At 44.6% G+C, this 23,290-nt stretch overlaps 1 protein-coding gene across 1 annotated transcript in view; it reads left to right on the top strand.

The window, feature by feature from the left end:
* Nucleotides 1-23,290, top strand: part of L3mbtl4 (L3MBTL histone methyl-lysine binding protein 4) — a 318,439-nt gene that overhangs the window by 289,645 nt on the left and 5,504 nt on the right. Inside the window, exons 16-17 of the mRNA XM_028762233.1 lie at nt 8,409-8,431; nt 16,284-16,453. Coding sequence (XP_028618066.1) covers nt 8,409-8,431; nt 16,284-16,453 — 193 coding nt within the window. The remainder of the gene's footprint in view (nt 1-8,408; nt 8,432-16,283; nt 16,454-23,290) is intronic.

Genomic DNA, 23,290 nt, shown 5'->3' with positions numbered 1-23,290 from the left:
GAGCTACAGTGTATCGGAGCTACAGTGTATCGGAGCTACAGTGTACTCTTTTTGTGCTCTAGTCAGCATCTCTCAATCTGAGCCTAGTACCGCTAGCAACACCATAGTCCTGAATGTTCTCCTCTCTGGGATCTCCTCCCCACATACTCTGCCCTCTGCTTCTCGAACTTTACCCCAGTTCTTTCTCCTCCCATGTCCTCTGAAATCACCCTAGCCAGGTCTCACCTGAAGATTTTGCATCTCCTGGGAAGGTGAACAATTCCCTTGCCTCTCAGCTCTAGGCCATGTTTTCCCCGCTTGCTAACAATATTCCTGTAATATACATGTTTGATTCCATAATAAAAACAGTACTGACATGAGACTTAGGCACACATACCTGTAACCGGGAAGCCTCTCTCTGAATCCCAGATGCTGGCAGATGCTGTTGCCTCTTAGAAAGATTTTTCAGGCAAATTCTGTTCTTTTTCTGAGCCTCTTTGTCCAATGCCTTCTGACTTACAGCAAATGCTAACTGCAGGCTGACTAGTTTGGGATGAGCCTTCTTGGCCAAACACAGGCAAAGAGGCTTGATTTTAGTCATTGGGAACAGCAGCAGAGTGTCCTTCCCAGACTTCTAGACCACTTTTCACCTCTCTGGCTTGCATGGTATTGAGGTCAGTCATGGAAGAACTATCTTCTGGCTTCCCACAGGTCCCCTCCTATGTTCATTACCATTACTGCCCTGGGTTCAAGCCATTACAGAATGGCTTCTTTCTCAGCTGTGTTCCTCCTGTGTCTTCACCATGAGCCTAGCTCTCTCATCCAAACCTTGAGTACTGAAGGGTTTTTTTTTTTCACTTAAATTTCAGAGCAGCTTATAAATATCCTGCTTAGTTTCGGCTAGTGGGCACAAGAGATCCTTAAATCTTCCTCTTTCCCAGGATGCTGTTCTGTAAAGCTCTAGGACAGGAGATCAAGGATGAGAGTGATACTTCCCTATCATTAAAAATGGGATAGCACAAATACCAAGCAGCAATTTTTAAAAATATACCTGTTTAAATTCAGCCAATATGATTTTAAACAATAATCTATTGCATCTCCCTCAGAAATCCGTCTTGGAGGCCTCTAGATCATTGTCTAGGGTTCGAGAAAAACTAGACTGCACAAGCGATTCAGAAGCAAGGTTCAAATTCACCCTCAATGCAAATTATCCTGGAATATCAGCAAGAAAGAAATCAGGACAGAAGCAGCCATGGCTACTTGTTCACAGATGTTGTACTAAGATAGGGAAAAGCAGATGTCTGCTTTGCTTAAAGTCTGAAACAGAAGTGACTGCAAGATATCTGAAAAGACCTTTCTCTCAAATATTCAATCACCCAGTGTATTTCTCTTACCACACACACATTTACTTTAACTGTCTACTCCTCTATAATCTTTCATTTGGAACAAGACAAAGCCCCAAAAGAGAAGCTTTGGTTAGCAGAGTGTTACATTTAGAGACTGCAGATAGATAGATACTTTTCTCCAACCCAGGGCCACGAGTGCTACTCTCCCCATCCTCTAAGTCCCACTCTGGGTTATCCTAATGCATTCATATGGCATTTAACAGCATTTCAGATGTTGCCAGTGTCCCCAGATTGAATAAAATTGAGAACTGTCTAGTCAATTCTATCAGACTATCAACTTGGGGAAGACAGAAAATGATAGACAGTTTTATTCCCTGGATATCACCTCCACTAGCTATTTGGAAGCAGAAGAGAGACTTGGGCCTCAGAAACTTGCTGTTTCCATTTACTTCAGGTGCATTTCCCTTCTCACCCTGTTCCTGTCACTTCTCAGCTTTTCCTCCACACTGCCTCTTTCTTTCAAGTGCACTATTAAGAGCCTGAGGAACGGTTCTGAATCTTCAACCATCACTACCAGCAGGGTTTGAAGGCGTCATGGCAACACACACGCAACTCACTCTTCTGCAAACAGGAGATTTAATAAAATTCCTTCACTCTCTAACTCTGTTTTTATTAAATTCCCACCCCCTACACACACATAAATAGTAGCAGCCTGCCTTTCAGAACTGACAATTAAGAGTCTTGATGCTGCCTTAGGTGTTGCTGCTTGCTACCTCGCCTTGTTTTAAAATTCATTCAGAGACTTGGTTAGCCTCTGATGTGATGGTCCTTCAGTACTATGCCCTCCCTAAAATGTAACTTCATCTTGGCGGGCATCTATGCTTCCACAGTGACTTCCCAGGGAAAGAAAGCATGCAGAGAAAATTACCAATTCTAAATGCAGTCATTTTCAACAGCATTGCAAAGCAGGGTTTGAATACAAGTATCATTTACTTGAGAAACAAGCTTACTGTGTCATTACAAGTGAGGAACCCCTCACGTGGGGAATGAAGGCCTTAATTTACAGCATCATGTTCCCTCCTGACCTGAGCATCTTGAGGCTCCCTAGGTACCACCCCACCAGCTTTTCATCTTCCTGATATGTGTGCAAGTGAAAGTCCTGGGGAAATGTTCATCTTTTCTCCGAGGACCCAAAGTTTCAACCCATGTCCTTGAGAGCCCTTGCTTGTCACTTGAAAATCTAATATGAAGAGTTTAAAGTACTTACTAAGAAGTAGTTAGTTGGAGGTTATATTTATTAATATTATTGTGTTTATTCCCTGGCAGAGATTTTTGTTTTTATAGAGGGAGTGGTTCTCATTAATTATCTCAGATTGCCTGGGACCCATGATGCTCCTGCCTCAGCTTCCCCAGGTATAGAAGTATAGCTCTTTCTTGTTCTGCTCTGCCCACTCTCTTCACTCTTCCTCTCCTGTACTGTGCACATGATACCTGTAGCCGACAGCCCACCGACAGTTTCTTTCAAGAGAGTGTAAATGTGCAGAATTAATACCTTTAATAAATAGATACTGTAGCTCTACTCACATTATGAACTTCATTCTCCTGAGCTCTGCTTACCTGGTGTCTGTAAATTAACAGCCTGTTGTTCAGGGTGAACTTCCAAAAGGCACAGTGTGCATTTACTGAGTGACATCCTTAGGATCCATGTTGTATGTCTTGGAGTCCAGGCTCTAGTGGTACTCCAAGATCCAGACTTCCACATGAAATTCTAATTAGATGTCAATGTTATGCAAACTCTGGGTGACTATGCTAATGTGTCATCTGGAAGAGACAAAAAAAATCATCAGTGGGCATGTGCCTCCCTGAGCAATCTGATCTGCATAGCTTGAGGATGATGAGAAAGTTAGGATGAAGCAAAGGCTGAGACTCGAGGAACGGGCATCTTGCAGGCATGACTACTTTGTGAGCCACATGTGCAAGGATGAAGGTACTGTCTCCACAAGCTGGACCCCACCTTTTACACAGGGGTGAGATGTAGTATGTGGCTGGCCCATGTGGCTGTTATTCTTGTTACCTTGTTTGATTTGATTCTACCATCTAAATATTTAGTTGTTGTAGGTTTTTGTGCTTTTCTTTTCTTTTTTTTTTTCAGAGAGAGAATGTATTTAAAGTTCCCAGTTCTGCTGAATGCTGATAAACTGGAAAAGGTCAGATATATTATTTGTGTGTGTTGACATCTGGTTTTATTTATTTAGAATGGTAAAATCTGAACAGAATAACTTCATGAGGCCGTAACAGGATTTCTGAACAGGCTTGAACCAGAAACCCAAAGTGTATAGCATCTTTTGCATGTTGTTTTTATTTCAGTTCCAAACAAGTCAACTTTCTTAAAATCTTGTATAGTTTACTTGTTTCCGTAATTCTGATAATTTCTAAAGGACGGACTAAAGTCTATAAAATACAAAAACAAAATGCAATTTCATCTGCTTAAAAGGCAAGTCATAATTTTATTTTCTGCTCTAACATTTTCTGATCTTCACTGATTGCTATGTCTTCTATAATTAGCAGAAAACATCACCAGTGTGAGGAACCCAGAGGGCAGTATGGCTAAGAGGTGGGAAGTTGGCTCCTGACAGCATGTAGGAGCTCCATATTTGATCTGTTTGCACTGGACTGAAGAGAACCTGAAAAGCAAGCAGAAGAAGCTCATCTAAAGCTAAGCTGAAGAGATTAGGGTTCACCAAATAGTGTTGCCATTGAGATACACCAGATACAGTTATGCCAGATACAGTTGCCATTGGGATACATCAGATACAGTTATGCCAGATACAGTTGCCAGAAGCACCGACCTCACCTCCTCTAGTCCTGGTGAATGCAACAGACAAGACAAACCAGCCAAGGCTGCTGGAGGATCAGACCTTCCTTTGTGCCTCTGTGTATCTGGCATTTCTGCAGAGCAGGAAAAACACTATAAATAAAGAGGATTCCTATATGAAGAAAATGGCCAGTAAGTGGTTTCTTTAGTGAAATCTTCCCAGAAGAGAAATATGAAAGAAGGCTATAACCTTATTTTTCCTAAATTCTTAATAAATGTCACAGGAAGGTATGATATGAACCTAAGTGGGTACAATGGCTTCTAGTAACTCTGCCCTACCCCCACACCCCAGACACAAGCTTTGGGGTTAAAAATGTTACATGAAGTGTTTTGCAGGCAATTAACTTGTCAAAGTTAATATGGACTATTCTGTACTTTTATTTAAATGAAATAGTAGATATGATATCAGTTTTCCAAATACCTAATTAAGGACACCCCTTTCTAGGATCACTTTCAGACTGTGCACAGGGTAGTGGGAGCACCTGTACCCATGAAAACAGGTGGCCTCCAAGACATGTGGAGAAGTCACTTGGACCACAGACTAATTTCTTGCCTTCTGTCTGGGAACACGTCACCATGACCATGAGGGGAGCCCTTGGCTCCCTGTAGGAATTGGCATCTGTGCTGATCTTGCTGCCAGGGAAGAAAGTGGCTCTCTGTGCCAGGGACAGATAAGAAGGGTGAGTCAAGGCTCCATCCCCCAGAGTGGCAGGCATAGCAGTTGGGGTAGAGACAGTGCTTGCTGTCACCTGACAGGCACTGCCCAGCACTCGTCTTCCTATTGCTTTCAGTGCTCCTTCAGCTGTTTCTCTGATCCTAGGAGAATCTTGGAATACAGTTATTTTGAGGAAAAAAAATCAGGCACTGTCTACAAGGACCTGTCTGGAACACTGATGCCTCCACAAAAATTCCTTCTTAAAAAAGAAGTGGCTCTGACTTTTCTGGGAATGATGGGACAACACCCCTCCCTCGGAGTGTTACTCCAGCCTCACACTTTTAGACAGGACTATATGAGACTCACTGTCAGACAAACAGGTTAAAGAACGTCACAGAGTGAAGATCCTGAGCCCAATCCCATCTCTGCCATGCTTACTCAATTGTCTCCAGTTGGCATTTCATGGCTAAGATGCAAATCTACTGGACTCCACGAAAGTACTGTTACAGATGTGTCAGACGGTAAAACTGCTCAGACCTATGGATGCAGGAAGCACAGCTTGCTTCTCTTCCCTGGGATGTGTGGATCTGGGTAAGAAGCCACCAGTGAGGGGAAAAACTACATAAGAATAGCCACTCTGGTTCACGAATCAAGTTGGCACCAGGGATTATTCAATTATATTCTCACCTTTGTGCACAAAGAAGGTTGATGTTGCAGAAGATACATGAATACATGTTGAACAATTGGATTGTAGTATTCAAAGAAGTTAATTAATAATATCTCAAGCTGTGCAAAGCAGATATAAAACTAAAAGGTCAGCCTTTGGCCGTCAGAAAATATATTGCACCGAAGTCTTCTTGGACGAGTAACATAAATTCAATGTGGGATTTTTCTGTGTTAATTTAAAAAATATGATGAAGGGCTGTCTTTCTCTCCAATAGCTAATTGAGGGGCAAGTTTGATTTCACACCATAAACAATCCCTGGCCTTTTTAGGAATGAGTGCTCTTGCAAATGAGAGAGCACAGGATTGAGATTCACCAGTTTTGCTGGCTTGGCCCACGAGCATTTGCTCTGCACTATTTACCTGTGCAACAAAACTCCTCAGATGGTTCAACAATCACATTGAGTATTTGGGCACCTGGACTGTGGTCACCATGTCAGGCCTGTGACACACCACAGGTCTCTGAGGCAGCCCTGAACATATACTCCACTAGAAAAGACAGAAGCCTAATGAGATAGGTAGCCTTTATCAGGGCCCTGTGAGGCCACCTGGGGAGGCAGCAGTTACAACCCAACAAGGAAAAAGCTGGAGAAAAATGAAGCATAAGTTGCAACAATTCCAGGCCTCTGAATCTAAAAAGCTGGGGAACAGACACCCTGGGACCGAGTACCACCTTAAAGGTTATTTGCTGAAAGAAATAGAAAGAAAACAACTGGAACTCTACCCTCAAGTATTGAAGCCGAATGCCCAGAGCCTTAACATACAGCTCTAGGAAGTTCACTGTGACACCTCCTCTGTTTTGAGTGGCTGCTTCCATCAGAATGCAGGCAGGTTTGGCAGTAAGTCTCTTCGAAAGAGCTTGTGTGGAAGGAGCAAGGGATGCCAGGAAGACTGTATCCCACACGTTTGGTGGCAGCCCCCAAAGGAGAGAGAAAACAGGCTTACGTTCCCTCAGAATTGGCGAAGTGACAGAGATGAGTGGGAGTAGGCTCTGGCAGGGGACTCCGCACAGCCCAGTACTGCAGAGGACACAGCGCAGAGCTGGGTCACCTGCACAAAACCTCTCTCCCTGAGCAGCTGTAGAACATGCCTGTCAGGAATAGTGCTTCTTCAGAGATGTTTCTGTGAGGCTTCTTCAGGAGGGAAGGCAATGTTGGGAATTCCCTTTGATTAGTGAGGAGAAGCCTGCCAGGAAGAATGAGGCATGAGCCTGGTATTCCCTTCTACCTCAGTTCGAGAGACTGAGCTGGGAGCAGAACTATAAAGATACAAGCTGGAGCCTCTCATAGGCCGAGCTCCTTCAGGCCGGCTGAGGAAGAATGCTGGGAAATGCGGACAGAGGAAAGCCCCCATTCTCTAACATGCTTCTTTCCAGTCATCAGGACCCAGGAGGGAAAGAAGGCAGCAGAGTCACCCAGCCTCTCTTATTTGTGGCTCAAATATGGAGTGAAAGATTCAGAGGAAACAGCTCTAAACCTGATTGGTCCCTAACCTAGTTTTCCACGACACTTTTTCTTTTTGATAGTTAGTGTGATAGCTATTCCAGGTGGTCAACTTGACTACATCTGTAATGAGTTACAACCCAGAAATTGAGGGTATATCTGTGATCCAGATCTTGAGGCTGGAAGACATGGGCTTCTGACCTGGATCTTAACATTAGATGACACACACTTTTGATCCAAATCTTGAGGCATAGTGGCAATGAAAAGCTTAGGTCCAGGCAAGGTGGTACACACCTTTAATCCCAGGAGACTGAGACAAGCAGATCTCTGAGTTCAAGGCCAGCCTGGGACAGAGCAAGTTCCAAATCCAGGTGTGGTGGTACGCACCTTTCATCTGGGCAATACCTCCTGCTGGAGGCCTACATAAGGACACTGGAAGAAGATGACACACTCTTTTTCACCTGCTTGTCAGCACATCTGTTGGATTCTACTTCTTCAGCATTTCAGCATATACAGAAGACAAGCTGAAACACCCAGCCTCGTGGGACTGAGCAACTACTAGATTCTTAGACTTCCCATTCACAGCTGCCCATTGTTGGGTGAGCTAGACTGCAGACTATAATTCATTACAATAAATTCCCTTAATAAACTGAAACATTCCGTAAGTTCTGTGACTCTAGAGAACCCTGACTAATACAGCTAGTGGGGAAAATCCTACTTTCTTAAACTATGCATCTAGTCAGTCAACATTTTATTACCCAAAGTCACTATCCACTGTGTGCCAGAGAAATGCTTTGCTCAACCTTGTAGCCAAGACAAGAACTCTGGCAACCTGTCTCTGGCACTTTCCCTTTCTGGGGCCTCTATAGCCTCTACTTTCCCTCTCTTTCACTATTCTTGAAGCTGGAACTGGAGAGGAACACAGGCAAATGTGTCATCATCAGTACAAGGTCACAACAGAAGCCATGGTCTCAGCAATTACCAGACTTGAAGCACCCAATAAAACTAGAGCAATAGTTGATCATGTTTAAAGAAATGAGTCAAATTTATTTTAGGAGCATATTTCATTTAAATCAGTGTCTCCAAATTATCATTACAGTATCTAAACAAAGGCATTTTAAAAGGATACGTACTCATGTTCTTTTTTTATTAATTACATTTTATTTATTCACTTTTCATCCCCCCTCCTCCCAGTCCCTCCTCACATAGATCCTCTCATTCTCCCCTCCTCTTCTCTTCAGAGAAGGGGGAGACTCCTGGGTGTCACCCACCTCCCCCACACACATCAAATCACTGCAGGTCTAGGTGTATCCTCTCTCACTGAAGCCAGACAACGCATTCCAGTTAGGGGAATGGGATCCACAGGCAGACAACAGATTGAAGGTCAGCCTCTGTGATAATTTGTATATGCGTGTCCCAGGGAATTGCACTATTTAGGAGGTGTGGCCTTGTTGGAGAAAATGTGTTACTTTGGGGATGGGCTTTAGAGACCCTCCTCCTAGCCACATGGGAGACAGTCTGCTCCTGGCTTCCTTTGGGTGAAGATGTAGAACTCTCAGCTCCTCCTGCACTATGCATACCTAGATGGTAGTCTGGTTCCCACCTTGTTGATCATGCACTGAACCTCTGAACCAGCCCCAATTAAATATTGTCCTTTATAAGCATTGCTTTAGTCATGGTGTCTCTTCACAGCAATGGAAACCCTAAGACAGGCCCCACTCCAGTTGTTTGGGAACATGCATGAAGACCAAGTTGCACATCTACTACATGTGTATGTGAGGGGCCTAGGTCCAACCCATGCTTGATCTTTTATTGGTGGTTCAGTCTCTGGGAGCCCCAGGGTCCAGGCTATTTGACACTTTTGGTCTTCCTGTAGAATCCCCATCTTCTTTAGATCCTTCAATCTTTCCTCCAGCTCCTCCGCAAGACTCCCCAAGCTCCCTCTAATGTTTGGCTGTGGGTCTCTGCATCTGTTTCCATTAGTTGGTGGGTGGAGCCTCTCAGAAAAAGCTATGCTAGGCTCCTGTCTGCAAGCCTACCAGAGTATCATCAATAGTTTCAGGGATTAGTTCTTACCAATAGGATGGGTCTCAGTTTGGGACAGTCATTGGTTGGCCATTCCCTCAGTCTTTGTTCTTTTTGTCCTGGCACATCTAGTAGTCAGGACATATTTTGGGTAGGTTGCTGTTCTTATCCTTCCACTGGGAGTCCTGCCTGGCTACAGGAAGTGGCTGCTTCAGTATCCATGTCCCCTACTGCTAGGAGTCTCAGCTAGAGTTGGCCCCATAGACATCCTGGGACATCCCCTGACCCCAGGTTTCTGGCATGTCCTAGAGATGCCTCCCTCACTATGGTTTCTGTTCTCTCCCCCCTGAGATCCCTATACCTGATCCTCCTGCCTCATTCCCCTCCCTCTCCTCTCTCCCACCCAGATCCCTCTCTTCATTTACCTCCAATATCTATTTCATTCCCCCTTCTGAGTGAGATTCAATCATCCCTTGGGCCCTCCTTGTTGTTTGGCTTCTTTGGGTTTGTGGATTGTAGCATAGTTATCCTGTATTTTATGGCTAATATATACTCATGAGTATATACCATGTATGTATGTCCTTTTGGCTTTAGGTTACCTCGCTCAAGACGATATTTTCTAGTTCCGTCCGTTTGCCAGCAAAATTCATGATGTTCTTATCTCATGTTCATTCTACACCGTGTCATCAAAATACCAGACATACTATAGCACATCTCAATGCACTCTACACTGCAAATGTTCCGAAGCCACGCGTGTCTCCTGGCTACTGTGGCAGGCAGGGCCCAGCTTCTGGTTCTCTTGGGAGCCCTGTGGAAAACCTGTGAAACCACATGGACTTACTTGCCCTTCACCAGTCACATTTATATAAAACCAACTACAGTGAAGCAATGGGTAGTGAAGGATGATTGACAGCTACAACTTCAAGGCACTGCCTAGGTGGACACAGTGTTTGAATTCTACACAGGAACAGCCTGAGGAATGTATGAGTCACTTCAATGGGCACACAGGATACAGCCTGTGCTGAGTACCCACCTATTAACTACTGTGCTTGGCACACTCACTCACTCACATAGGCACAGCCATTGTCTTGAAGATAACATTTGTGTGTCCCTTGGTCTATTTCCCGCTTTGTGCCAAGCAACAAAGCAGACGGAAAAATGGAAGTGGAGATGGACCAGCAAATCTGAACCACAGGCAGTCTTCAGAGGGAGAAGCCAGCTCAGCATGTCGCCTCTTTCCCCCAGAAGCAGTTCCCAAGGGAGCACAGTGCCATAAACAGCAACTCTCAGTCAGTGTTACAGAGACTAGGCCAGGGACTCTCACAGATTACATGGTGGATGGGAAATGCATGTAATTGAATTTCAGGGCCAATTGCAACTTTAAGGCTTTTCTTTTCTTTTCTTTTTTTTAATTTCCTCTTTGTGGAGCACAGAACATGCTAGGATTGGTCCCTCTTTCATTGACGAGGTTACTTGTGAAATGGGTCTCTGTTTTACTGGATTAAAAATAGCCTGAGGCCCAGCCATGCCTTTACCACTTATGACTCACTTGCTTCAGTTTTTTTGTGTGAAGCTTTTGTGAAGAAACAGCCATATTTTTAAAAGAACATTTCCATAAAGGATTTCTCTTCCTCTTGTGGGAGTACAGCAAAAGTGGGAAGGGCAAGCAAGAGGGGATGAAGAGAAAGTGGGGACCTACTTTCAAGCTATTTTCAGATGAATTAAAATCCTTGGACTCTAGTTTTTTGGTTTTTTCTTTTTCTTTTTTCTTTTTTTTTTTTTTTTTTTTTTCTTTTTTTTTTTAAGAAAAAGCAGTCTGCAGAGTCAGGACTAAAACATACTATGTTCTGTGTCACAAGCCTGTGGAGCCTCCTACAAGACAGTCCACATGTCACATGCCACCCACAACTGGCCCATGCAGCCATCCCTTGGATTTTTGCGAATAAAAAACCCCTGGATTGCAGTTTTCCGAGACTCTGTCTCTCCCCGAGTGATAGTTTCTATCTCTGTCAGATAACTAATGTCTCTGCATCCTTCCGTAGAAAGCTCTTCTCTGCACGGTTCTGTAGAGCCGAGAGTGCAGCCAAGTCTTTGGCTCTCTGATCCAGGGCCCATTTGGATGCTGGGGTGAGATACAGAGCTGAATGTATTGGCCTGGGAACCTTGAGAGTGTTCCAAAGCTTTGAGTGACTTTACAAAAATCATCAAACACATCATTATATGTGCCCTTTCCCCAGCCTTGAGCAGGCCTGAGAGACCTTGTTTACCACAACAGACCAAGTGATAGGATCTAAGTGGAGTTGCTCACCTTGGCTGCACAGATCTTAGAACTGCCCTTGGGCTTGCCTTGAGATATCTCCGGCTGTGACCGTGACCTAGATCGGATTATCCCACCCATCTCCACCCGAAATAAGGAAGGGTTTGGGCGGGGGTCTTCCCTTTAAATTGAAAGCTGAACACTAAAGCATTGAGCCTTGATCAGAGAACTTTGTCTTGGCTTCATCTCTTTTCGCCCTCCATCCTGCTTTCGTTCCCAGCTCCCTTTCAGGTGAACCCGGTTGATTTGTGGCTGCAGGTGGCTACAACTGAATACCAACTTGAAAAAGAAAGGGAAGATATAAAAAGTTTTTTCAAATTTTTCCAGAAACAGCCTTGACCGAGACTGCAATGGGGATCATGTTCACTGTTTCCTAAAAGGGACGACATCATAAAAGCAGGGGTAGCTTTGATTGTTGTTTCTTAACTGCTGCCATTAGAGGTAAAGCAAGGATTACACATGCATTTCAGTTTCTGGGACAGAGGAAAGTTTGATTAATTAGAATGTTAAGACCTCTCCCAGGAGGCTGCTTTCACAGGCTGAAATTCCCTGGCTCTCAGGGAGATGGGAGGAGCAGCTACTGTATGAGACTGTGTCACTGGAAAGCAGCCCAGGTCTCAGCCATGATTGGTGGAAACAGCTGGGATGCCCTGTCCCTTGGATTAAGCAGATATATATGAACCTTTCTGCTGTCTTCATGCTAACACCCAAAGTGACTAGATGGAATGGTCGGCTGCTTTTTTGTTGAGGAGGACAGGGCGTGCATGTGCTGATTAATGACAGAACAGTTCTGAATATTGCATGGGTCAGTGATCTCATCATTGTACATCCATCCTAGAGTGTACTTACCCTCTTCTAGATGAGCTAGCCTGCTATACATCTAAGGTCTGTTGTGTAACCTGATATATTCTGAGCTATACATATAAATTCTTATGCTATCATAGGCAATGGGAACATAGGAGCATTTACTAATGGACCATTCAGAAGACACAATGAAAATAAAAGGCAATCAGAACTTTTTAGTTCCATGAGATTCTTATGTGATCATGGTGGTTTATCTGGCCATTGACGACAGAAGTGCAGTTATAAGCAACCTGACTGTTCGTATTCCCAATAATGCCTTATGATCTTTCAAGTGCTGAGAGACAGCTATGGAGTCCCTGTTGTGAGGGAAGCAGCCTTGGCTCAGGAAAAAAGTGAAAATCAGTATGCTTACATCTTGAAAACAAATTTTAAGTGAACTTTTTTTACCCCCAAACGTTTAACTTTATGCACAGAATTTAAAATAATGCATATCACCCTGGCTTTAAGAGTCTGTCAAGAGTCACATGATTCCCCAACACTGTAGGCCAAGTGCATTTTAGTAACATCAGGATGGTTTCCACACATCCACTTCAGTTTGCCTGGGGGAACGAATGTCCCATTCTGCCTTGATAGCAGCTACTGTCTTGTTTCCTTGACCACACTGTCTTTCCCAAGATCAAATAGGTGTGAAAATCTAAGCACAGGTCTCACAGTTCTGCATGTCAAAGGGTTTCAGCCTTCAGAGGATTAAAACCAGCCAAGCTGGCTTTGGGAATGTTATATGCCTCCATATTCACCATCACAACTACAAAAGCCCTTCTACCTCTTTACAATAATGTGAAGCCTGACAGGATAGCAGTAAGGAAAAATGTTATTTTGTGTTTGGCATGTAACAGATCTGGCAAACATCCCTCAGAGCTTGAGGGTTGTACATCAACAAACACGGCTCTACCCCAGTGGAAAGGCTGGACTCTGGGTAAGGACTCTCCGCCCCATAGGAGGTAGGCATTTCCCCACTGTCCATGATAGGATCTCCTGTTATAATAATAATCTCACATGTTAATTAATCTTACATAATAATAATATTAATCTCACATATTAGTCCAAGTTTTCATGAGCATTCAAATTAAATATGTAACACAAATATCACCAGTCTTCAGATAAGTACCTGGGTTTGATAAAGGCATACTGTTTTATTCGCAATTAATAGACAACATCAAGAGTACTACGTAGAGCTGGCCCATTCCATCTTTTTAGCTCAAGACCATCTTTTCTCCTGAGCTAATTAAAGTTACTCTCCTCCACGTTCCAAAGACCAGAACCAAGCTGACAGTGGCCGTCAGTGGGCTGAGATACCCCAGTACTGTTCAGGTGCTGTCAGCCACACCTTAGGTGTGCTTCCAAGAGTAAGCCACATACTCCAAATACGCAGCTACTTCCAAATCTGAAGTGTTCAAAAATATACTTCCTTGGAAACACACAGATTCTTTTCCATTTTAAATGCCTTCTGCATTTATTTGTGAAATAATAAAAAAAGAAAATCTAATCACAAAACCTTGGTATCTTTGTGCCTTCCAGATATAAGAATCACTGTGTCTTTTCAAAGCCGTCTATATATTAGAAAATGGTTCTTGGTTAATTTGTTCAATTGATGAATAACGAGATTAACATAAATTTTAAGTCCATTCTACTCAGCAAAACAACCCAATTCTAATTTCCAGGCTGGGGCCGAGGGAAGGCCAGGGTTTAGTTTTTGGCTCTAGCCTTAATCCTAAAGAAGGAGTTTTAACTCTTGGTTTCCCAGGCAGATCTGTGGCAGCTACACTACTACAAGTATACACTGACCCTTAATGCCAATGACTTCAAGGCCTTCTTCTTCTTTTTTTTTTTTTTTAAACATGGTCTTATGCCACCAGACAACTTCATTAAAGAACATTCACATTTGTCAACATACTGGCCTTTCCAAGGAGGTGTGAAGTTCCCTGTCAGAACCTGCAGCCTAACATACCGTTGGCTGAACTACATGAAGGGAGATAACCTATTTACATACTAAAAAGGTCAGCTTGGACAATCAGCAGTTAGAGATGAATTTGCCACTGGCTGCAACTGGAGCATAAGAATTAGGAAGAAGCTTGCAGTTTCGCTGTCTTTGTATCTGGGCAGACAGCAAGCATTAGTAAGTATGAGGATGTCTGCTCTAGTCCACAAGAGCTGCATTAGACAGAAGAGCCCAGTACCTTCCTGATTCCAAACAGGTATGTGACTGGCCACGTAAAGTACAGGTCAGCCTCTTACACTAAAAACTGTAATTATGAGGTGGAAATATTTGCATAATGATTTTCAAGAATCCTTAACAGAATGTAAGACATGAAACCACAATAATGAGCTTGCAGGTGTGTAGCTACTTCTGCTTAACCTGTCACTTGCGTCAGGAAAGGAGGCTTTCAAACGGTGTGAAACATATCCATTGTGATCTGTCTCTTAAAGTCTCTAAGTCTCAGTAGATTTTAGTTAGCAATGAATACTAAAAGTATCTTCAAGGATGTCATTATAGAGGCAGAGATTTGTGTTGACATTTGTAATGTTTTTGCTCTTTATCCATTTGGAGATACAAGGCCATTCCATCAGACTTCTGTCTTTACTATACATGTCTGTATTTGTGTATATGCAGGTTCACATGCATACACTATGTATGTGCTAATGTAGTGCACATTACGTGTGTGTGTTCATATATCTGTGTGTGTCTGTTCATGTGTTGAAAGTTCATGAGCATGTGTGTATGCTTATGTGTTGGTTGATGTGGTGCATTCATGTGTGTGTGTGTGTGTGTGTGTGTGTGTGTGTGTGTGTCCATGGAGATAAATCAACAACCCGAAGTGTCATCTTCAAACACTGTCCACCTCCTTTGAGATGTGATCTCTGAGCCTGGAGCTCAGCAGCTGTGCTAGTAGGCTGAGCAGTGAGGCCCAGTGGTCTCCTATCCCCATGTCCCCAGCACTGTGATTACAAGCACATGCCACCAGGGCAAGCTCATTTACATGAGTTCTGGAAATCAGGTTCTCCTGTTTGCAAGGCAGTCACTTGACTGACTGAGCTACTGTATCTCCTCAGCACCCTAAGGACCTCTCCTGACCTACCGTGCCCAAAGTTCCATCTTAACTGTTTGGATAGAACATAAAAGTAAAAACACTTTGTTTTGTTGAGATAGGTTCTTCCTATGTAGCCCAAGGCTGGCCAAGACTCCCTGTCTAGTCAATGTTGGTCCCATATGATACGCTTCTGTTCCCATTTGTGCCCTGACTTCAGGATGACATGTCTGATCTACAGGGCCTGACTAAAGTCCTGAAAGAAGCCCACTACTGTGGCAGTGTTGAAGAATGTGAGGCTGAAAAGCCTCCAGATTTGATAGGTTTCATCATGGTAAGAACAGCCAGTCTTAGACAAGCTGCAGCCATTATCCCTTGTCCCTTAGAATGGGGATCTATCAGACTTTCTGCTTAATAGAGAAGGTCCCACTTATGGATGTCTGAGCTGAGACATTGCATCTTAACTGAAGCTTTTCTCCCTGGATTGCCCTGCCCTTGTGTTGCTCCATCCGAGATCACTACATACCACTAAAACTCTACAGCATCAGCTGATGTCACACACGTTCTCACGGGAACACTCATACGCTATATTCAGTATCACAAGGGCATTTAGGGAGCTTGATATGAACCTGGGCTCATTCTGTCTTTATTGATGTCAGAAGTGGTTTCTAGGAGGAAATTGCTCTGTGTACACATATATCCCAGGTGGTTCAGTATGCTTGTCTGCTCAGAATTCACATTCTGTATGGCTCTGTGGTTCATCTGACTCTCGGTGTAAGGAGAAGAAAGCTAGGGACAGCCTGGCACTTCACTTGCAGCCAAGCAGAACCCTGTAAAGATATTTGAATGTGGCTTGTGGTCAAGCACATCTAGGTTTTACACTCTGAGTTTTACACACCTCTAGGTCTAAGTCACTTAAGTGGCACAGGCTATGCCTGGGGACTCTTCTAACAGTATTAACTGGGTGTGCATCTTGCACACTGGCCTGCAGCGTCTGTGCTCTGCTCACCCCATGTTACTCTCTCTTGCAGAGTACTCATCTGCACAGGTGCAGCAGATGCTTCACCAGTCGCTCTCCGTGACATCCATGTCTGCCCACCCTTTCCGAGACATGCCCCTCGGCAGGGAGCAGCACTGCAAGCTGCTTCCGGGTGTGGCTGACATCCAAGCCAGCGAAGTGGCCAGATGGACAGTGGATGAGGTGAGAGGAACCAGAGCGGGGATGCTGGAGTGAAACAAGCCAACTGCTGGTGTCCTCTAATGTCTGGGAAAAGGTCCCCCGCACATCTCAGGTGGTGTGTCTTCTCCAAAGAGCTTAAACTTCAAATCTGAGCAGAAAGTCCGGCATGCCTTTGAATTATCTGGGAAAGCCTACTGTCTGCCTGCTTGGTGTTTCTCCCTCCACACCACTCTTACCTCAGTGCCAACTCCTGTGTCTTGTTACCACCCCCATACTAAGTAGAGCAGAAAAACTGATCCTCCAAACCACCTTGCTCTGACTGGAGGAGCACAGGTGGATACGCTCCTGGGCTTAGAAACCTCTTCTCTTGATATGCGCTGCCCCAGACATGCTGGCAATCCTGTGTGCTCTCCTCCAGAGGCAGTGTCTGCCTCAATGTGTTCTTCCCCCATGCTACAAGATTACCAGGTAAACCTCTAGTTGAGTTTTAGTGGATATGTTGTTACAACAACAGGTAAGGTATTTTACATCAGGGAAAGCCAGATAAGATTTTACAATATTGGTTTTTAATGTAATCACGCCTTACTGCAGATAAGATTTTACAATATTGGTTTTTAATGTAATCACGCCTTACCGCTTTGCTTTTCGGTATGGATCAGTTAAGCTTCACTGCTTACTATTGTATCGAAGCACTGTCTCCTGTTTAACATGATCATTTTAAGGGAGTACATTGTTTGACTGGAAAAGATATCTCTTCACTGGCTTGTCTCAGACAACACTCTTTCAACCTAGAGAACCCTGGTCCTCTCTGAGGACAAGACTTAAGCTAGATCTGGAATTAAATTAGCTCCAAGCCGTTCACCAAGAGCCTATACCAATTATCTTCCCTTGGAATGGGTTAGGCTTTTCTTTCTAAGATCCTTGCGCTGAGACTGTGCAGACTTGGGAAATATGAGGGAGGCCCTGTGACATACCACACAGGGACCTCATCTGAGAACCTGGGACTCCATTTTACCCAGGTTCCCCCAGTAAGGGGAAGAACGAGCTGGCACTGTCCCTTGGCATGCTATATCTACCTACCCACCTCTTGTCCATTCTGTGGAGGGATAGGTTCATATTATCATGGTAGTAGAGTGCCCAGTCAACAGGCTAGAGAATACAAGGGAGAATAAAAGAACAGGATCCCATTCCTAAAAGAATATTTGACTCTGTTCCTCCTTGGGGAATTGTGCTTGTCTGCAACGTGTGTTCATGACCAAAAAGCCAACTGAATCAAAACCTGTTTATGACAAAATCATATGTGAAGGGGTACTGAAGAAGCGAGGTGTTTAACTGACACGCAGCTCCTTACTGACATCCAAGCTAGGCATTCCATGTTCTCCCAGTTGGAAAGAAAGGCTAGAGTTGGCTTCTCCCCCTCAATAGACTCCAACAGTGTATATTAGGTTAACAATGGCAAGACGCAAAGTCTTATTTTACCCATCTGACAGCTGAAGAAAGTGAGATGCCCCCAAGCTAATTGACTTTCTCAGGGCCACATGGTCAGTGCCAGGCCATGAGCTGGCATTTTCCCAGTGTGCACACACTGAGCATAGAAGTAGCTAACCTGGGACAGGAAAGAGCAGCTGCATGTAATGGCGTGTGGACAGGCGGCCATGGCTCAGTCGGCAGCTGTGCTCTACTTGGTTCTTGGGCAGAAAGTCACTTTCTGAGCATGGTGATTCAGGGAGATGGGAATGATTTTCTGCAGAGGGAGAGCAAAGCCAGAGAGGAAGATACTACCCATTATATTACCGGCAGCCCCAGAAAGGCAGGGATCTGGGCTGAGTTGTGTGGTGTGAAACATCTGACTTCAGTGGCTATTTTAAAGTCAAACTCAGTGCACAGGAAATAGACAAGACAAAGAAGAGGAAGAGTAAAGTGAGCCAAATGTGACTCCTTTTATAGTCTTGGGACTAAGTGGTTCAGCACTTGATGAGGCTTGAATAGCCTGTGAGATCTGCAAGGCTAAGGAGTGTCTCTGAAAGAATGGGGGACCATAGTGCCATCAGGAGAAGGACCAGTGTAGCAATAGGGAGACCAAATGAGGTCTTCCAAAGGGACATGAAGAATTGAAGGCGAGATTCCATGGCCTGATGGAACAGACAGCAAGTGAGGTGTTACCGTTGGAAAGTATAGGCAAGGTTATGGGTTGAGTGCTTCCCGAAAGCACAATGCCCTGAGACAGAGACTCTGAGGAACTGAGAACTGAAAATTGAGTCACCTGAGGATCAAGAAGGCTCCAGGGAGGCAGGGCAACATGGAGGCCAATAGTCCATGGTACAAAGACTCGAAGAGGAGTCAAGCCATGGGTACACATGCAATGTTCCCCATGCTTTATGAGGAACGTCTCAGGCCTTCAAGATACTTTCAGTTGTTTCCCTAAGTAAGAAGCAAACTGTACAGTGCTGTCAGTCCAGAGACTGGAGAGTCAGGTGGGAGATCTGAAAGCCTGTGCTCAATGAGTGTTTCTTATAATGGAGGAGGGCAGGCTTTTATTCCTTTCTCTGGGAAAATATAGAAGAAAATATAAGAAGATCAGCAGCCCCTGGCAGGATCACACAGCACTAGGCAGGTGTCTGACAGGGAAGGAGAGTCTGCTCAAGTTCAAGTTTAACATTTAATGATCTTAGAGGCAAGAGGTTGAAGGTGGCAGAGGCGAGTGAATGCTCCCTCTCATTAAGATCGAGGATTTCTCAAAAGAAGATGACAAGAGGCTAAACAACCTGTTAGGAAGGGGATTTCCAGTTCCTGACTTCTCTGTCATGGATCACACACATCCTAGCCTTCTACTGCAGGAAGAGACATTGGGGCCTTTAGATTAATGAAAAGCCACAGGGAGGCCAAGTGTCTTGTATCTAGAACCCCTGCCCCTGACTCCTCTTGATGCTCTCTAATCACACCTTCCATTTGGGGATGTGTTCTAGGGATGCTTTCATTACTGCCAAAGCCAAGCCTTGACATCCAATAAGATGCACTTGAGAACAAGAACACCCGGCACTTCTTTCTGTGTCTCTAATCACCATGCACATTTCCTGACACTGCAGTATACCCTTCAAGAATGATCTTTAAAGGATTTAAAATGTGGAGTTTATGGTTTGTTATGCCTTTGCAAATAAGGCTGCTCTCTTGAGACCTGCATGGGAGGCCTGGGAGGCATTCAGTGAGCACCACTATCAGTGGGTACCATTGCCAACTGGTCGTAAGGCTGCTCTCTGGACAGCACAACAAGAATGGTAACTAAGGAGGTATTATTTGAAAGCAGCACAGGCCTGACCTAGATTGAGAGAGCTGTTTCTGGGCTTTGTTAGCAATGGACAGGTTAAAGGGGAGCTAAAGGGAGTCCCTGCCAGGGACAAGGTGTGCTGCAATGAATTCAGGCCTCCTGTGTTAAGTGCCATTCAGTGGGACCTAGTCAGGGAGTGCCTATAGCAGTAGCTGGAGAGAGACAATATTCCCTTTGTCTCCATACTGGCCTGGGAGGCAGACCTCTGCTCCATCTAATGTGACCTGTGAAGAGAAGCTAGCTCAAGCTCTTTGTCACTCGCACGGAGCTGGGAACTGGCTTTATCTTCTTCATCACTGTTGCCATCTCTCTCAGCGGTGCTGTTTGCAAAGCATGGGGAGGCTGTGAAGTGGGTTTAGTGGCTATGAAATGAAAGGCAAGAACACCTGGTAATACGTTATATGTCATAAATGCTATTGCTTTGTAACACTGCATTAGAGGTGAGGATGTGAGGATACATTGAGTTATCATCTGTAGAAGCATATTTCATATTTCTCACTCAGTGACAGGCACATAGTCTGCATAAGAGTACGAGCTTATGAGATCAAGGAGTAAAATATTTTAGGGTATTTTAAATACATTTTTGTACATCTTCACAGCAAACCTTCTTATTCAGTGTAGGTGTGTGACCAAGGTCTATGTAGAGAATGAATGAATGAGTGACTGGATGAGTGAGTGGATGAGTGGAATGATGAATAAGTGAATGAGTAAATAGATGAGTGAATGAGTGAATGAATGAATGAATGAATGAGTGGATGAATGAGTCAATGGATGAGTGGATGAATGAATAAATAAGTGAATGAATGAGTGAATGAGTGAACACTTCCTGTCCCCCCACTCACAGGCTACAGTGCACATTCACCATCCCAGGCACAGCTGCGCAGTTTTGTTTGTCTCCAAGCAGTTGCTTTTACCTCTTCTATTCTAAAATGCTCCTTAAAGGAAAGCATATAAATCGTCCTGCTCTCAGCCAAGTGCTCCCTAAATGTTCATTAACTATAAAAGATGGCAGTCACTTTAAAAGCAGGCTTTACAAAGGAGGCAGTGTTTTGAAAAATCCAGGGTACTGCTGGCTAAGCATAGCATCCTTCTGCAATTGGGCCCTTCAAAAGGGGACACATAAACTCTGCTGTTAAAAAAAAAAATTACAGTCAGAGTGGAAACACAATCCCTGGTGGATTTTCAGGCAGTGAGATCCAGCTCACATCTCCAGGCTCAGCAAGAGAGGAGCGCCGTCATTTGGGAAGATGGAAGAAGCAGCCCACCGCAGAAAGGAGGCATGCTGAGCGCCAGGGAGGAAGCCAGGGAAAGTAGGTCATGGGGGAACGTGAGATGGATAAAGTGGAAGGCCAGTGGGAGAGCCCAGGAACACTCATCCTTCTTAGTCTCCCAAACTGCTGTCTCATGCCTACAATTAACTCACTCGGAGTCCTTCCAAAATAAAACCTGGGTTTTGGGCACAGAACACCGTGCTCCCGAAACCATGGAAGACAGACACCTGTCAGTTCCTGTACCCGGAATGATCCCCAGAACCCAGAACCATGACCAACAACAGTACAAGTCCCCAGAGCAGCCTTCAAGCCAGGGATACATTCCCAGAATCAGAGCTTAGGGCACAAGTTCACATAGCATCTTCCCACACCATGGGTGTCCTCCAGAGCCAGCCGTGGCCTGAGTCCCCCACAAGGCTCAAACAGGGTATTCATTGCCTTCAAAAGTAGACCCACTTCATGGGTAGCATTTGCAAGAGAGGGGTAGGTAGCAAATGACAACTGTTTCTTCCTTCAGAGAGCCTTCACTCTCTGAGCAGTTGTCTGCATCTTATCACATGTTTATAAGAGAAAGGGTCTTTGAATGGGATAATGAAAGGAAGGCCCTTCAGTATTCTCTGTGTGTAAAATCTTAGCACTTACAGTTGTGAACTCTCTAGCCAAACAAGCTTTCTGTTAAAATTCAACATAGAGCCTAGTTTTAAGGACAGTAAGTATTCACTAAAAATACCAAACAAGGCTTTGTGGGTATTTTTGAGATCTGGACAAAGACTTCCTTCTTAGTAGAGATCATGTCATTGGTCTTTACCATCAAAGCAAGAATAGGGACCATTCCAAAAAGCAGAGCATCTGGGACAGGTAATGAGAACCCATTGTGTGCAGAGAGCTAAGGTGAGGAGCCCAAGCCCCCATAAAAAGATGCCAGTGGCAAGGAAACAGGTGATGTCCCCACTCAGCCACACAGGCTCTTCTCTGTTGATGCATTGGTTTCATGTGTTATTTATTCCCATCAGAACTGTCTTTACCTTTGCAGTTGATGGTGAACTCTTGGCTAACTATGCTGAAGAAAAAGGAGTCCTTGTAGTACTGGCTACAGAGGGACCCAGTGACAGACACATGCAAATGATATGCAAATGATCCTATCAACTCTCCACTCTTCTGCAGTGAGCAGAAGCTCTTGTCACAAGGACCAAGAGACAGTCTTAAGCAACTACTTCAGCTTGACATGAGAGGTCACTGCCCCTGTGACTGGCATGCCTTCCACACACTGATCCTGAACAAAGTAGAGCAAAGCATAGGTGTTGAACCAAGTCCTGGTCTACCCTTTCTATGTTTTTTTTCCTCACCTATGATATTTAGTGATTCTTCCTGTGGGAGAGCATCCCTCTGGCAGTAGACTCAAGGGGCCTTTGGCAGCCTGTGGACGCCTCTTTTTGGATGTCACAGCTAGAAGATAAAATTGCTATTCACAGCTAGGGATTAGAGGCCAGGAATTTGAACAAGAGCACCATGATACACAGAAGCACTCTACAGAAGATTTGCCTATGCCAAGGACTTAGTAGCCCCAAGGCTGAGAAACCTGTGTTTGGCTTGGCTTCCTTTCCCTATTCTCAGCCTCTCCAGTGTGGAGGATTTGACTTCTGCACATACCCCCTCCTCCCTCAGCAGCTGGCTCTCCTGGGCTTCCTGCTTCCCGTTAGGCTATAGCTGATCTCTTCCTACCTACTGAAGGTGACCTCAGGAGTCTAGGCAGAGACCGAAGTCTCACCTTTACAGCTCGCCCTTGCTTTGTGGATACAACCATCAACACACAGCAGCATCTTTCTGGACCTTGCAAATAAATGTCCACTGCTTGGACCCTGTCCAGCTCCATTCATCCATAATCTCTGTGGCCTGAGTCCATGTTTCAGTCAGGCTGCAAGCTCTGCAGGAGATGGTGATGTGTGGCCAAGCCAAGGACCAGGACTTCAGGCTCCCTGCTGTCTGCTGTCAGGAGCACAAATCCATCCCAGGAGACCACACCACCTTGCTTACTCCCGATTTGCCTTCTGCTCCTCAGGCTCACGCTTGTCTTGTTTCTGGGCTAGCTCCTGGGAATCTACACATCTGTCAGAAATTTTAATCCCAGGAAATATTGTGTCTACTGAAGGTGCCTCTCCCCTCTGATCTTTCCCTGAGCTCCCCTGAGCTACAATCTTTCCACCCAAAAGCCTTTGCCTCTCTCCTGCAAAGGGTCTCACACGTGATTGTGTATATTATAGT

The sequence above is a fragment of the Grammomys surdaster genome, unplaced genomic scaffold (genome assembly GCF_004785775.1).
Source record: "Grammomys surdaster isolate TR1022 unplaced genomic scaffold, NIH_TR_1.0 132, whole genome shotgun sequence".
Classification (NCBI taxonomy): Eukaryota; Metazoa; Chordata; class Mammalia; order Rodentia; family Muridae; genus Grammomys; species Grammomys surdaster.
The sequence above is the reverse complement of the archived record's forward strand: the minus strand, read 5'-3'. Positions and strand labels throughout refer to the sequence as shown.